At 33.3% G+C, this 13,691-nt stretch overlaps 1 protein-coding gene across 2 annotated transcripts in view; it reads right to left on the bottom strand.

Moving 5' to 3' along the window:
- Positions 1-13,691, bottom strand: part of LOC120419107 (uncharacterized) — a 103,812-nt gene that overhangs the window by 34,203 nt on the left and 55,918 nt on the right. For both annotated transcript variants that reach the window (XM_039581705.2, XM_039581711.2), the window contains exons 5-6: positions 4,656-4,722; positions 4,147-4,590 (exon numbers count right to left, since the gene is read on the bottom strand). In XM_039581705.2, the coding sequence (XP_039437639.1) occupies positions 4,147-4,590; positions 4,656-4,722 (511 nt within the window). The remainder of the gene's footprint in view (positions 1-4,146; positions 4,591-4,655; positions 4,723-13,691) is intronic.

Below are 13,691 nucleotides of genomic sequence, written 5' to 3'. Positions count from 1 at the left end.
CGGTTAAGGTCTAAGGGTCGCTATAGATCGTTAATGTCGGTGAAAAAAAAACCTTTTCATATAAAAACGTCTTATTTCAATCGCTAATAACTCGTCAGGGTTAACTCGGATCGACTTGCGATATTCGACAAAGTTGTTTGTCATAAAATTTTACTCCAGAATCTCACACATGACATTGATCCGACACATTTAACGCCACCTTTTGGTGGAATTTTATTTTTTTAGCTTTTTCTTATACATTTTTGCGGTTTTTCCCATACAAACTTTAACGATCAATAGCGATCCTCATACCTTTGGGACCATCCACAAACCACGTGGACCCTTTTTTGGAAATCTTGAACCCCCACCCCCCCTCGTGGACAATTGTCCATGCAAAAAAAATCTTTTTTGTATGGAGCGTGGACAATCAACCTAACCCCCCCCCCCCCCCCACTCCTAAAATGTCCACGTGGTTTGTGGATGGTCCCTTTACCGATTTGCCTCAAAATTTGCAGGGTATGTATCTCTTAAGATTTAACAAAAATTTAATTTTTCTAATTTTTTTTTCGTGAAATCATCACTTAAGGGGTAACATTAATGTAGAAAATCACAAAATTTTATATTATAGAAAATTTATTAAATCCACTTAATAGATGCTTTAAAATCGCTCCTCAAAGTTTCATGAAGATATTTAATGATTCAACTGACTTAAAGACGATTTAAGTTTGAAAATTTGCCATGCGCAAAGCGAACTGTCAAACTTTGTGAGCGTTTTTCTCTAAACACAGGGTTGATTTACGAGTGCCAGATACTTCGAGATTGGATGGACCACAATGGCTGAAATTTGAGGTGAAGATTCTCAAGACATAACGTCATGATTCGAATTCCCGGACGCTTCGAAACCCGGACACTTCATCTTGTTTTATCAATTATTTGGATATAAATTCGCATTATGAATGTAAAAACTGTGTTATTTGATGAATTCCTACATCAACTTTCATTTAAAGTTTGTTTGAACGCTTTAGTTAATGCCAAAACAATTAAATACAATAAAATTATAAGTTTACCAAAAATGCGAAACATTTCACTTGAAATATTTCATAGGCGTTCGATGCACCGGGAAGGCAAAGCAGAAATTCATGGTTTCGATTTCCTTAAATTCTAGCAAATTTTTATATAAAATATCGATTGTTTTGATGTTAACAGCTTATTTGAGACCTAAAGAATGCCATTCACTAACATTTCAGTTTAAATTTATGCGATTCATAAGTAAAATCGAGTGTCCGGAATTCGAAGCAAAAGTGTCCGGATTTCGAATCAGCTTTTATCAGTGTCCGGGATTCGAAGCACAACAAGTCATTATAATTTTAAAATTCTGATAAAAAAATGTTAGAAAAGACATATTTTGCATGCATTTTCTTGAAACTGACTGTTTATACTACATCCTGATGATATTTCTACATTTTCAACTTATTACATGATTTTTTGCCAGCTATAACAAAAATGATATGCTACTAAGTGTCCGGATTTCGAATCATGACGTTATTCCGTGTGCATGACGAAGCCCGATTTTTAAATTTTGTTTTTTTAAAAAAAACAAAAATCTTAAACTGACGATTTTTAAAAATCCAAAAAATATTTTTATTTTTTATTCATATTTTTTTTTTTGAAAATCGGCCTTCATCATGCACATGGAACTGGTTCAACGAGTCTTCACTAAAATTTTGAGCCGATTTGGTCAAAGCAGTGTTTAGATATCGTGGCATCTCGGCAATGGTACAACCAAATGTCTTCAATATTGTTTTGTTAATATTTGAAAATGTACATTTTAATGCCCTGAAAGCAGATTTAAAAAAAGTTTAATGGTGTGTTCAAACCGACTTCTTACATTTTTGCCGATTTACTTATATTTCACCCCTTAAATATCTATAATTGGGAAACGATGCATTTTATCAAATAAATTTAGTGTACCGTAAACCGGGGTGACTTTGATAGGATTTCAATTTGTTTCTAGAATATTTTCTAACAGGTAAGGTTTTTCTCAAGATTATTATTTTTAAAACATGTACTGGGGTAGACCACACAAAGTCCATGCACTATTTCGAAAAAAAAGTATTTTCAATAATGTTTAGAAAAATAGTTACGTTAAAAATTCTTAGTTTTAATTCCGGGGTGACTTTGATAGTCATAGTTTTTCTTGTTAAAATCATATTTAAGATGTTCAAACTTTATTTGTACGCTAAATGTACCATCACTATAGTAGCTGATATAGTTTTTAAGAAAAAAAATCATTGTTTATATTTAGTTAACTAAGTGTATAAACTTTTTAGCAAAATACATATAAATTTTAGGTAAAATTGTTAAAAAGTCGGAATTTTGCCAGAAATTTGTTAAAACTAGTTTAGCTTATAAAATTATCGATTTATATGGCATTTTATACTGAATTCAAAGCACGAATCACAAGTTTTTACATTTCACATGATATTTGTTCAACTGAAATTGCCTATAAATTTAGAGATTTTGTTAAATTTTGTTTCAAAAACACATACTATTTATTATTTACAAACTTTTTTAACCTTCTCCTAGTGGAAAATCGTCCAAAGAATCCGAAAATGCATTCCGTTTTCCGATTAAAAATCATGCTCATTGAGAAAATCATGACACTTTGAGAAGTTTAAAATAATGACTTTCAACAACATTTTCTTAACTATAGTTAACTAACTTTTTAAACTTGTCAAAATTTTATGAAAAGTTCTTCTTGAGGTACTTTGAACACTTCTCTACCACGGTCAGTATGTTTCTAAACCATTCCATACGTATTTTAATTGTACTCTTCATTTTGCGGAAAAATCGCAAACCTATCAAAGTCACCCCGGCTATCAAAGTCACCCCGTTTTACGGTACTTTTGGATTCTAAAGATCAAAACTTTGTGAAATATTTTTGCACCTACTTTTCTTTAGCTAGAAAATGAGCTTTTTTGTCTTTTTTGTTAAAAAACGTTTTTGCCATGTTCTTCTAGGCCGTTGCAAATATTATTCAAAGTTTAAAAATAATATGTTTTTTAAAGTGAAAATTCAGTTGCAATGAACTGGAAACAAACATTTAAATTAGGAGTTTTTGATTTTTTTTGTGTAAGGTAACCAACATTTTATGTATTTTTTTTTTTTGCTTTTTGGGTGTATTTGGATCACCCTGAATCAAGGCTGTTTCAAAAATCCAATCAAATAAAAAAAATGTTTATTGTACTTTTTTTTAAAGCAACCAAAAAAAAATAATTTCTTTGAAAAAAGCAGTCGAGTTTTGCTCTATATTTTTTGTTCCAAAGAGGCAGTTTATTTCTTATACGAGAATAACAGGCACAGTTAATTAGAAAAAGATAGACAAAAGTCATTCGAAAATAATAGGAAACGTAACTACACGGAGAGAAATGAATTCCTAAAACCGCGTCCAAAGTGTTAAAATATCAACAGTTTGTTTGCGGTTTAAATTTTTAAATCGCTTATGCACGATTTTGGTAACGCATTTTTCTCCGTGTAGTTTTCCAATGGAGCTGTATTTTTTTTTGTCACCAAATCTCAAATGGAATTATATTACCGATAAAATAATAATTTTGCCTGTAATTAACCTCCCTTCCACTCGAGGGTTAACCGATCCCAAATTCCTGGCCTATTTTCCATCCCCCCTCCCCTTCCCCAACCGAGAGGGAGATAATTGAAATTGTTAATTGGATGCCACCTCCTCGAGCCAGGCCCAGGTCCTCGGTCGAAGCCAAAGTGGCTTTCCCCTGCCTGCGTTTGCTGATGAAAATTTATGTTTATTTGTTTACCAAAGGAAAATGTTTCAATTTGGCAGCCTCCAACCTCAACGGTGAGTGGGCGCGTTCGAACGGAGCTTTCCCGAGGAGGATTTCCCAGGAAGTTATTAGCAGCGTGGGAGGCGGTTCTGGGCGAGTTCTGGGAAATCAATTCGTTCGATGGTTGTTTGCTTGATTGCATAATTTCAGGCGGAGACGGAGGCATTGCGCAAGTGTGTGCAATCAGCTTGACGAGATGGAACTGGTCACGATCTGGACAGAACCCAGTTCTGGGTTTGTCACTTCTTACCTTATTTAATATGAAATTAAATAATATTTGAATTAAATAAAAATAAACTGTCCATAAACTCACAGTTGACAAAGTGGTTCGCCGACGTCGCCATGTTCACATCGACCGGCATCAGGCTGGCCAGTTCGGCGGCGGCCGCGACCGCTGCCTCGCCGGAACTCGTCAGGAACTGGTGCCCATGGTTGCTACCCGTTCCGTTGTGCTGGTGGTGGTGCTGATGGTGACCGTTGCCGGCCATGGTCGCGGTCGATGGTGTCGTTATCGTCGAGTCGGCAGACAGTCCTCCCGAACCATTGGAATCTGTTGAACCGTTGGTCGGATGTTGGTGCTGGTGGTGTTGGTGGCTGCTGTGATGAAGCAGATCGTTGCCGTTGTTGAGGGCGTTGGAGGAGGCTGCGGAGTTGGCCACCGAGCCGGTGCTGCCGATGCCGTTCGTTGTGCTGCTGCCGTTGTGGTGGTTGCCGTGGGTTGATGTGCCGTTGGACGAGCCGTTGCAACCGTTGGGAACTGGGGAATAAAATGGAATGACCACATTAGGTAAAATGAGGCTGATTTTGAAGATCGATTCTTACCGTGCTGGGCTGAGTTGAGGGCTTGCATTTCCCACATCTGCTCCTGTCTTATGTCGTCATGGTAATCCTGAAAGAATAAAAATAAATAAACTGAAATTAGCCAAGTATTGTTCAGTGATCTCATTGAACTTTGACAAAATAAAAATCGTACTTATTTAAGTACAATCCAGACAAAAAATCCTTTTAAATATTCCAAAAAAATATCTGAGTAATTTTGTAAACTTTTGGCAAATAGACTTTGATTCAGATTTTTATTTCGATGCTATATTGTTCATTGCATTGTAGTTTAACTTTTTGCCACTTTGAGTTAAATTCCCAAAACAAGTGTTTTAAAATATTCTAGACAATTCATAACAAAAATCTTAGCATTGCTCACATTTTCGTAAAACTTGCTGAATTTTCTTAGTTGCATTTGAAATGTCTTTTGAAGTACTTCATAAAAAGGGCCATTTCCATAGAAATTTTGGGGCTTATCTCGGAAACAGATAGTTCGATTGAAATGCTAAAATTCAAAAGTGATGTGAAAATGTCTACCATTTTTGATATTTTGTTTTTCATTTATGAAATCAAGACTTGTATTTAAAAATTTACGAAAAAGGGGTTTAAGCCATTTTTAAAAAAAATATGGCGCCAATCTAAAATTTTAAAATAATTATAATGAAATAACAAAATAAATACTTATTTATTTTTTTAACTTTAAAAATCCAAACAATTATTTCCAAGACTGTACAAGAGTTTTTGACAGATATTTTACTATTGAGCAATTCTCTACCATAACCGGAAATGAATTTTATTTGTATTTTTTTATTTGGCTCAAACTTTGTAGGGGCCTTCCCTATGACCAAATAAGCTATTTTGTGTCATTGGTTCACCCATACAAGTCTCCATACAATTTTGGCTGCTGTCCATACAAAAATGGTATATGTAATTATTCAAACAACTGTAACTTTTGAGTGAATTTTCTGATCAATTTGGTGTCTTTAGCAAAGTTGTAGGTATTGTTGAGGAATTTTGAGGAATGAAATAGGTACACGGAAAGCAAAATTTGCAGATTTTTAATCAAATTTTTTCACTAAAACTCAATTTCCCAAAATACGTATTTTTTGATTTTCGAGATTTTTTGATATGTTTTAGGGGACAAAAATCCGCAACTTCTGAGCCATAGAGAAACATGGTCAAAAAATCTGCCGCCGAGTTATGATTTTTTGAAAAAAATTGTGATTTTGGAAAAAATCGAAGTTTTATGCAAAAACAAATTTGACATTATTTTTTAATGCAAAATTGAATTTTGCAAAAATTCAAAGAGTATAGAAACCAGCAAATTATTGATACCATCACTTGGTATATGGTATAATTATTAAGATGAATTGTAAAATTGTAAAATAATGTATGCAAAAATGTTTTAAAAGATTTTCTTCTTTAGTTTTCAATGTCTTTATTGAAGAAATTCCTTCGTAAAGAGTTTCTCTTTATTCATACAGCTAGTTTGTATTAAAGGAGTAGAGAAGAAATTGTTTTTTACATTTTCTTGAATTGTTTAATTGTAATTGAATTTCGTGATAAATTGACGCTAAATTTTAAATTTACATAACTTGAAAAAAATTTGAAATAAAAAAAATCCTGAAAAAATATCGATTTTTTAAACCATAAGTATTACATTTTTGTACTTTATACTGAGAGAAAAACCCACGATCAAACTGGTAAATTTGAACTATCAAATTTTAAACCGTCTGGATTTATATTATCAGCTGTGTGATGGTTTATATGACAAATTATTTCAGAATTTGAGAATTAAAAAAAATTAAAAAAACAGATCTTAATAAAAGGTAAGTTTCAAATAAAATTTCAATGTATCGTTTCAGTGTTGCTTATCTTTGAAATTAAAAAATAAATAAATAAAAAATAAAAAATAATAAGAAATAATTTATTTTTTTATCGGCAAAAAAATTAAATGCACAATAAGCTTTGAAGTGCTTATTTCATTAAAACGCAAAAATAAACATTATCAAATTAATTGTAAATAGTGTACAAACTGTTTAGCAAGTATTTTCAATGAAAATGATATAACAGCAACTTCAAGCAAAATTTGTATTGTTTTTATCGTGTAAGGACTAAGAACTATTGGAGATTGGTCTATTAGTTCCTGAGACACATCTTCTTGAAATAAAAAAAAAAACTTGCACGATAAAAATTATAAATGCGAACACGATTAATAAATTAAAATCTTCAATTTACTTTTTTTTTATTTTGAAATAACTCTCAAAACTGAATTAATTTTTAAAATAAGTGTTGATAACCAATATGATTTTAAAAGATAAAGGAGGAAAATAATGTAAAAGTAAATTGGTTGTGCTGGTTATAGAAAAGACTCTCTGTATCTTTCTAAACAAAAAAAAAAACACAAATGAAATCCTTTTTTGGATTTCTGGGATTTAACTAATAAAAATTATGTTGAATAATATAGAATTGTAACAATTTATTAGAATCGATGTTTATTCAAGAAATATCTTGACTCTGGGAACAAAATCCTGCACATTTTATGGTTTAGAAATTTTATATTTAAGAAACCTTGCTAAATTAAATCGAAAGAAAACTTTATGTAAGAACTCATAAATCAATAAGATTTTTCCTGTAAATCTAATCTCAGTCTGCACTAGAATTCAAACATAAAAATATTTGAAGCATCAAAAAATTAAGATTAAAAAAACACAATTTATTGAAATGTTTGAATATTTTTTATTGAATATCTTTATTTTGAAATGATTAATAGTAGTTTATGCAACAAGTTGCAAAAAGAGGATTTTTTTCAGCACGGGTCGTACATTTATCCAACGAGGTTCACCGAGTTGGATAAATACGACGAGTGGTGAAAAAATCAAGTTTGGCAACAAGTTCCATACAACATTTTTTGTAATTTCGAAAAACACCTATTGAGTGAAATTTTAAGTCGAATTGTCATGTATTTTGTCAATAAATCACTTAAATCAAAAAAATGTTGAAAAGTGTTACTTTTCGAAACAAGTGCTGAAAAGTTCAACTTTTCAGCACCCATTTCAGTGCTGAAAAGTAGAACTTTTCAGCATTTATTTTGAAAAGTGTTGCTATTCGATTCTGTTATTTTTGGTACAGAAAAGTAGGCTATTTCGTCGTTCAAGAATGACAGAAAAAGTAAGTAGTTTCACGACGGAATTGCAAAAACGTTTGTTTTGATAGTGTGCGTGAGCGCCGTGTAAAAAGTGGCATTTCGTCACTTTTTAGTTTAACTTTGACCAACCAACGGGTTACAAACTAAAAAAGTGTCAAACGAAAAAAGTGATCTACGACCGGGGGTTGAGTGTATATGTTTTTCCATGTGATTTTTCCCTATCAATCTGAATCCCTCAGAATTGAGCCAAAGCGTCAAAATATCGTTTTTATTGATAAAATTTGAGTTATATGATAATTTTACATGGAAACCCAAAAAAAAACCAACAATATAAATTTTGACACATTCACAATTTATCACAATTTAAACAAAATAAATCTTGAACAGAGTTAAGAAAAGTAGAGCCACCTTCATCAAATAAGCTCTAATGTTTATGGTAGCTTCTAGAACTAAAATAGAAATAAATGCCACATCCGTCACATTCCAGATTACCATCTCTTCGCAGCTCCCAAATTGAACCCCAGAGAGATCCGGCCACAAGTTCACATCATTTATCAGAGACATTCAACTACGTCAAAACCCATTGTCCAAAAAGTGGGTTTTAAATGCATCCTGGGAGAACGCTGAATTCCCTCGTCCTGAGCTGGAATGATTTCTGCGGTTTTGTGGTTTTGGCTCCGAAATTTTTGCCCCCAGTCCACCCATCAGTCCGTGTGGGTTCAGTTTGCAAACCGACCAGCTCATCAATCTTGTAAAAGGGGAGGCGTCACCAACCACGTCACCAGAATACGTCACGATTCTGTCACCAAAAATTCCTGAATGGTGAGGACGAGGAAGGGGGCGCATACATTTGTCATATTTTCACCAAGTTGGAATGCTGGCAAGGGGGGAATTTGGTAATTGTTGATCTAAATTTGAATTGAATTTGGAATTTGAGGATTTTCAGATTCCTTTAATTGCAATTTCAGTTTTATTTAAAAAGTAAAAAAATATGATAAAATATGACGCACCCTGATTTGTTGAAATTACATGATGAGTTGGTCAGACAAATTGAATTTTCGTGTTTGGCAGAGTGGTATGATATCTCAGTTTCATTTTAGACACGTAAAAAAGGTTGAATCCAGCAAGAGAAGAGCTAATTATTCCAAATCAAACAGCATACTCATTTTTGCAACTTTATTAGATTTACTTATAAAGAAATAAACCAAATTTCTTCAATATTCCACCTTTCAACACTCCCTTAAAGGTGATCAAAACTCGTCAAGAAATTTTCCTTATCTATTTCCATCGCCGCTGTGACATCGAGGGCATCGCATCGTGACAAAGGAGTTTCACACACCAACTTTCCTTGACCTGGTCCTGACCCAGGACGTCCTCAGCAGGACATTCCGGCGAATGTGCTCATGCATATTTCATTCAGCTTTGGTCATCTGCCCCATAGCTTTCAACTCCTGTGGGAAACGGCCATCGTGCTTGTGGAATCTGGGATGGTCTTTTGGCCACCCTTCCGGGAAAACACTCCGGATTGACCACAGTCGTCGCAGACATACTCGCAAAGCAAAGAGTTGTGACAAAAAAAAAACTTCGTTGATGGTATCATACTTGTTCCTTTTGGTTGATGGCCAAGTTGACTGACCAAGCATCGTTGGTGCAGCGTGGTCAAAGTCTTGCCCGAGATTGATTAAATCCTCGCCCCGATGGGATTTGTTCTAGCTCTGTGGAGATGTTTCAAACGGACTTTGTGGCAACTTGGAAAGTGTTATTAGTGCAGAGGGATGCACAGTTAAATTATTGCCAACTCTTGTCATTTAATTTTTAAATTGAACTAACAAATGTTATGAAAACTTTCTGAACTCAATCCCAATCCCAATCCCAATCCCAATCCCAATCCCAATCCCAATCCCAATCCCAATCCCAATCCCAATCCCAATCCCAATCCCAATCCCAATCCCAATCCCAATCCCAATCCCAATCCCAATCCCAATCCCAATCCCAATCCCAATCCCAATCCCAATCCCAATCCCAATCCCAATCCCAATCCCAATCCCAATCCCAATCCCAATCCCAATCCCAATCCCAATCCCAATCCCAATCCCAATCCCAATCCCAATCCCAATCCCAATCCCAATCCCAATCCCAATCCCAATCCCAATCCCAATCCCAATCCCAATCCCAATCCCAATCCCAATCCCAATCCCAATCCCAATCCCAATCCCAATCCCAATCCCAATCCCAATCCCAATCCCAATCCCAATCCCAATCCCAATCCCAATCCCAATCCCAATCCCAATCCCAATCCCAATCCCAATCCCAATCCCAATCCCAATCCCAATCCCAATCCCAATCCCAATCCCAATCCCAATCCCAATCCCAATCCCAATCCCAATCCCAATCCCAATCCCAATCCCAATCCCAATCCCAATCCCAATCCCAATCCCAATCCCAATCCCAATCCCAATCCCAATCCCAATCCCAATCCCAATCCCAATCCCAATCCCAATCCCAATCCCAATCCCAATCCCAATCCCAATCCCAATCCCAATCCCAATCCCAATCTCAATCTCAATCCCAATACAAAAATGAAAAAAAAAGTTTCAAAACAAGGCTGTTAACGATAAAATTATCGTGGTTCGATAACGATAACGATATTTACCTCATATTTAATATATTTCTAAAATTGACAAAAATCAACCAATATATGTTGATAATATGGTAAGGCCGTTGCAAAATTTTTTCAAAGTTTAAGTCGCCCCCCGATACAAAATTGGTCCAAAAAATCAGGGGGCAAAAAAAAATTCTAAGGACATCAAAATTTTAATGAAAATAGATATCAAATCAACTGAAAACAATTAAAACGCATTTTTCTGCATTGATAATCATATTTATCATGTTCTCTTGATTTTTTTTTTTTGAATTTTTATAAAATTCCAATGTACAGCATTGCAAAAACTTATTTTTTTTAAATTATCGTCAATATTTAGGTATTTTGGAAACTAATGTTTGCTAAACAACTGGACAGTTGTATTAAGCATTTTTAAGGGAGCACAGTAACCAAGGAAGTTGTTGTCTTCTTATTCCAAAATTGTCAAACTTACGGACCCAATCCTGAAACAATATGATTGTAAAAATAGTCAAACTTTGTTGTAAATAGCATTGAAGACAGTACTTCAGGGGATGAATAAAAAATCATATCGATAGTTCCCGTAGTTTTGAAGATACTAAAATGTGTGTAACAAAAATCTTGGTGCATAAGCTCTGGTTGATGTGTACCGTTAAACATTTTTTTTCATTTAAATGATAAAACCGTGGCTCGTAAATTAAATTTATTAACTTTTTTATGTTTTAACCCCCCCCCCCCCCCTCGACTTTGGTCAGAATCGAGGACATAAACTTCAAAAAATATTTGCAACGGCCTAAGTTTCAAAGAATAAATGCTCAATAAAACACAAAATACCGTATTTTTTATTGAAGTACTCAATATTTTATAATTTATAATGTGGGTATCGAACGATTTGAAATTTACCAAGCATTTTCACTGTATTAGAGTTTTTTTGAATTAAATACTAAAATTTTCTCAAAATACCGTATTTCCTCAAAAAATACTCTAATTTTTCTAAATCGCAATATGAGTATCAAACGAAGCGAAATTTTGCCTGCATTTTCACTGTTTAAGAGTTTTTTGAATAAAGTACTCAAATTTTCACAAAATAACGTATTTTCTCGAAATTACAATGAAAAAAAAATCTAATTCGCAATATGAGTATCAAACGATTCGAAATTTTGCATGCATTTTCACTGTTTTAGAGCTTTTTAACTGAAATACTAAAATTTTCACAAAAAACCGTATTTTCTCGAAAATACTCATTTTTTCATAATTCGCTTTATGGGTATCAAGCGAAAATATGGTATTTGAAAAAAATGGTTAATTGTAGTATTTACAAAAAAAAACTTAAAAACTATTGTAAACATTTTAGTACTTCATTTAAAAATCTCTAAAACAGTTAAAATACATGCAAAATTTTGAACCGTTTGATACCCATATTGCAAATTTTAAAAAAATTGAGTATTTTCGAGAAAATACGGTATTTTGTGAAAATTTTAGTATTTCATTACAAAATCTCTAAAAGTGTTAAAATGCATGCAAAATTTCGAATCGTTTGATACCCATATTGCAAAGTCTTATTTTTTTTTTGCATTTTCGAGAAAATACGGTATTTTGTGAATTTTTTTTATTCAAAAAACTCTAAAACAGTTGAAATACATGCTAAATTTCGAGCCGTTGGATAGCCCATGCGAATTATAAAAAAATTGTGTATTTTCGAGAAAATACGGTATTTTGAGAAAATTTGAGTATTTCATTCAAAAAACTCTAAGACAGTTTAAATACATGCAAAATTTCGAATCGTTTGATACCCATATTGCAAATTATGAAAAAAATAGTATTTTCAAGAAAATGCGGTATTTTGTGAAAATTTTAGTATTTTATTTCAAAATCTCATAAACAGTTAAAATATATGCAAAACTTCGAATCGTTTTCTACCAATATAGCAAGTTTTAGAAAATTGAGTAATTTCGAGAAAATACGGTATTTTGTGAAAATTTGAGTATTTCATTCAAAAAAACTCTAAAACACATGAAATAAATGCAAAATTTCGAATCGTTTGATACGAATATTGCGAATTATAAAAATTTTAGTTTTTTCAAGAAAATACGGTATTTTGTGAAAATTTAGGCATTTGGGTAATTCTCTCTCAACTCACACGAAATCGGGAAAAGTTGAAAAAGTTACTTTTTGCGTTTCTCTCTGTTTCGTCGTCCGTGACTGTCGCGGGTGATCAAGGACGACCAACTTTTTCAAAACTTTTTTTTTCGTAAAATCGCGATAACTCGTGATGTTTATAAGCAAACTTCTTATGTCTATATATCAAATTTTTTGTAATTGTCTGCTTTACAACTTTGTAGAACATTATTACACAATAAAAAAAAACCCCTGCATAGTTAGAAAAAAACACGAAATTTTAAAATGAAAAATTTTGTTCTAAATGAAAAAATGACCTTTCTGAATCAATGTAGATTCGAAAAGTAAATAAAATTTCCCTTAAAATGACATTTTCCAAAAAAAATTACAGTTGAGTAACGGAAAATGGGAGAATTTTTAAAACTTTTTTAGTGTTTTTTTCGATGAAAAATACGTATTTTCGGAATTCTGAGTACGCCATCAAATCTAGCGTCTAATTTTACATAAAAGTCCCTTTGACACCAAATTTCTATCTCATCACAGTTTCAGGCTGCAAATTATTGAAATACACCTCTTTTATCGCATGTTCAAAAATGGAAGTGGTCGTACCGCCCTTCCGTCACGAGATATCACAAAACGGACCATTTAACATTTAACATGATTTTGATGAGTTAAGTCAAATTAAGAAAGATTTAAAAAAGGCGATTTTGAAGAGTTTTAATTGATTGCACAAGTTTTAGTTTTTAGTTTGGATAACCTAAAATTATAAAAAAAAATAAACAAGAATTGAGACTGGAAGAATAACCTTAAGCATGATATGGTTGCTTATCATTAGAATAACTAAATTCAACTAATCTATTTATGTTAAAACATCCCTCTCCCACTAAGTACTGCGATAGCAACTCCAAAGTAGTAAATTCCATAAATCAGATCAAATCAGTGCTTTGCTAGAACTTGCTGTGTTGCGATGTTGTGCTAAACTGGCAAGATGTTCTCCCAGGGGGACACTACACTGAGCTATCTCATCCAGCAGAGTAGCATATCAGTTAATTAGATTGCAGTCCAGTTCCGATTTGCCTAATGGACTGCTACTCGCTGTAACTAAGCCCTGTATATCTCCGTGGTGCTATCTGTTGTAACAGTTTAGCCAAAG

This window comes from Culex pipiens, chromosome 3 (genome assembly GCF_016801865.2).
Source record: "Culex pipiens pallens isolate TS chromosome 3, TS_CPP_V2, whole genome shotgun sequence".
NCBI classification, from domain to species: Eukaryota; Metazoa; Arthropoda; class Insecta; order Diptera; family Culicidae; genus Culex; species Culex pipiens.
This window is presented reverse-complemented; position numbering and strand designations above follow the sequence as displayed.